General features: G+C 35.5%; 1 protein-coding gene across 1 annotated transcript in view; it reads left to right on the forward strand.

The window, feature by feature from the left end:
- The first annotated feature begins 6 nt into the window (after positions 1-6).
- Positions 7-2,065, forward strand: part of LOC107295855 (calcium-binding mitochondrial carrier protein SCaMC-1) — a 17,971-nt gene continuing 15,912 nt past the window's right edge. The window contains exons 1-2 of the mRNA XM_015825189.2: positions 7-82; positions 1,337-1,448. Coding sequence (XP_015680675.2) covers positions 1,338-1,448 — 111 coding nt within the window. The 5' untranslated portion in view covers positions 7-82; position 1,337. The remainder of the gene's footprint in view (positions 83-1,336; positions 1,449-2,065) is intronic.

Here is a 2,065-nt window from a genome sequence, read left to right on the forward strand (position 1 = left end):
TTGAAGCCTCAGAGATAGTTCACTCCCTGAAGATACTGGGCATAGATATTTCTGAAAAGCAGGCAGGCAGGATTCTGCAAAGGTCAGCAGCTATTATTATGCCTGGATTTTGGGAGTGACTCATGAGAAGGCATGTCTCTTGAAAAATAAAATCACAAGCTGGATGTGTTCAGTACTGTACTCCATTGTAGTAGGATGGTTTTGAATTATTATATTAGTAATGACATTGCTTTGAGGAAGGAGCCAAGGATGGACCAGGATTTCTTGAGAAAACTTGTGGGACAGGTTGACAAGCTTGAAACAATCTTGGAGGTATTCCTGGTATCTGAGATACAACCCCTTTATCTTTAGATCTGTGAGACACAATCCTCTTCCTTAGCTTAAGGTAAAAGGAAGGGTGGGTGAGAGGCAATATTTACAGAATTATCCCATGATTGTGGATAATTTTGTAAATTATCTCTTAGTCTGGCTGGGAGGCCTTTTCCACCTGTTTCCAAGAAAATGAATGGATGTGTCCATTTATACGTCCATGAATTCCAGGTGTGGAATTCAAAGATGATTTAAACATCCTATATATACCAAGTTTGGAGAAGATTTATTTGAATCACAGTAAACCAGATAATCACTATCTGGCTATTTTCACCCAAGATATTAACATGTTGCTTGTAAATATCTTGTTGCTTGTAAATATGTTTAATATTAAATCAAAAACATATTTACAAGCAACAGTGACTATTTCATATAGCATAATCATTATGTAAATCAAATCTAAGCGAGAAGAACTGTGTTTAACTCAGCCTTCCCATCCTACATATTGAACATTCATGGTTGGTAATACTTGCTAACGTGTGGCAATAACAATATATTCGGATTTTAGCATACAGTTCAACAAAAATGTTCCTCTTCAGAGTCTTATTTAAACCGAACAGGAACATGATAGCATTGTACAGAGTTTTCTGAAAACAAGTTTTCATATTAATGAGAAGCAAAAAGAAATGTTTCTTTTCTTTCTTTCTTTCTCTCCCCCATCTTTTTGAAACATTCTTCTAATATTTATAGATGACAAGAAATTCTTGCCTATGAAATCTTGTACACGTTTATCGGAAACTTTCCTTAGAGTGATAAGGGGGATCAAAAACAGTGTTCTGCTCTGTAGAACCTTTGGAAGCCAAATAAAATACCAGATTGGAGCATCTTGCACATTAATTTAACATTAAAGATTGGCAAACAGAACAAGAGTTTAGAATGCGCATGTATAATGTACTTTGAACATGATTAAGTAAAAAAATAGCACAATCCATTGTAAACTTCTGGTTATTTCACGTTGACTTTTTAGCATGGATGCCGATGGGACAATGTCAGTGGACTGGAATGAATGGCGCGATCATTTTCTCTTTAATCCTGCTTCAGACATTCAAGGAATTGTCCGTTATTGGAAACATTCCACAGTGAGTATGGTTTGCATTTTTATCATAGTCCTGATCTGGATTATATCTAAATAACTTGTGCATTAGCTTATTCAGTGATTACGCCTGGCAGCTGTTTCTTTTTAAGTTAAAACTGAAATTCTTGACAGTCTTTAGCCAGCTAAGCAAACTGTTGCTCCAAAATGGATTGAAAACCTTGTTCTTTGCCCCTTTTTAAAAATGAAGTACTTCACTTTAAGTTCCATTTAAATGTTGATTTAAATGGAAAGCCAGTTTGGGATAGTGGTTTAGGACCCCAGGTTAAAACCTGGGAAGCCATGAATCCTAGGCCTGCCTTAGTCACAAAGCCAGCTGCATAAGTCTGGGTCAACCACTCTCTCTTAGGAAGATGGCAATAGCAAACAGTTTACAAAATTGTTTCCAAGAAAACTGCATAGACTTTTATTTATTTATTTATTTATTGTTTATATTTATATCCCGCCCTTCTCCTTGCGGACTCAGGGCGGCTAACAACCAGATAAAAATGCAAATCCCAAAACTACAGATTAAAACATAATTAAAAACAAATATTAATAATTGGTCTAATTTATTTAAAATTACTTTAAAACCCCCATTAAAAACTTTCCCCTAGGCCAGTC

Source organism: Protobothrops mucrosquamatus, unplaced genomic scaffold, assembly GCF_001527695.2.
Source record: "Protobothrops mucrosquamatus isolate PMUCROS unplaced genomic scaffold, P.Mucros_1.0 scaffold2537, whole genome shotgun sequence".
NCBI classification, from domain to species: domain Eukaryota; kingdom Metazoa; phylum Chordata; class Lepidosauria; order Squamata; family Viperidae; genus Protobothrops; species Protobothrops mucrosquamatus.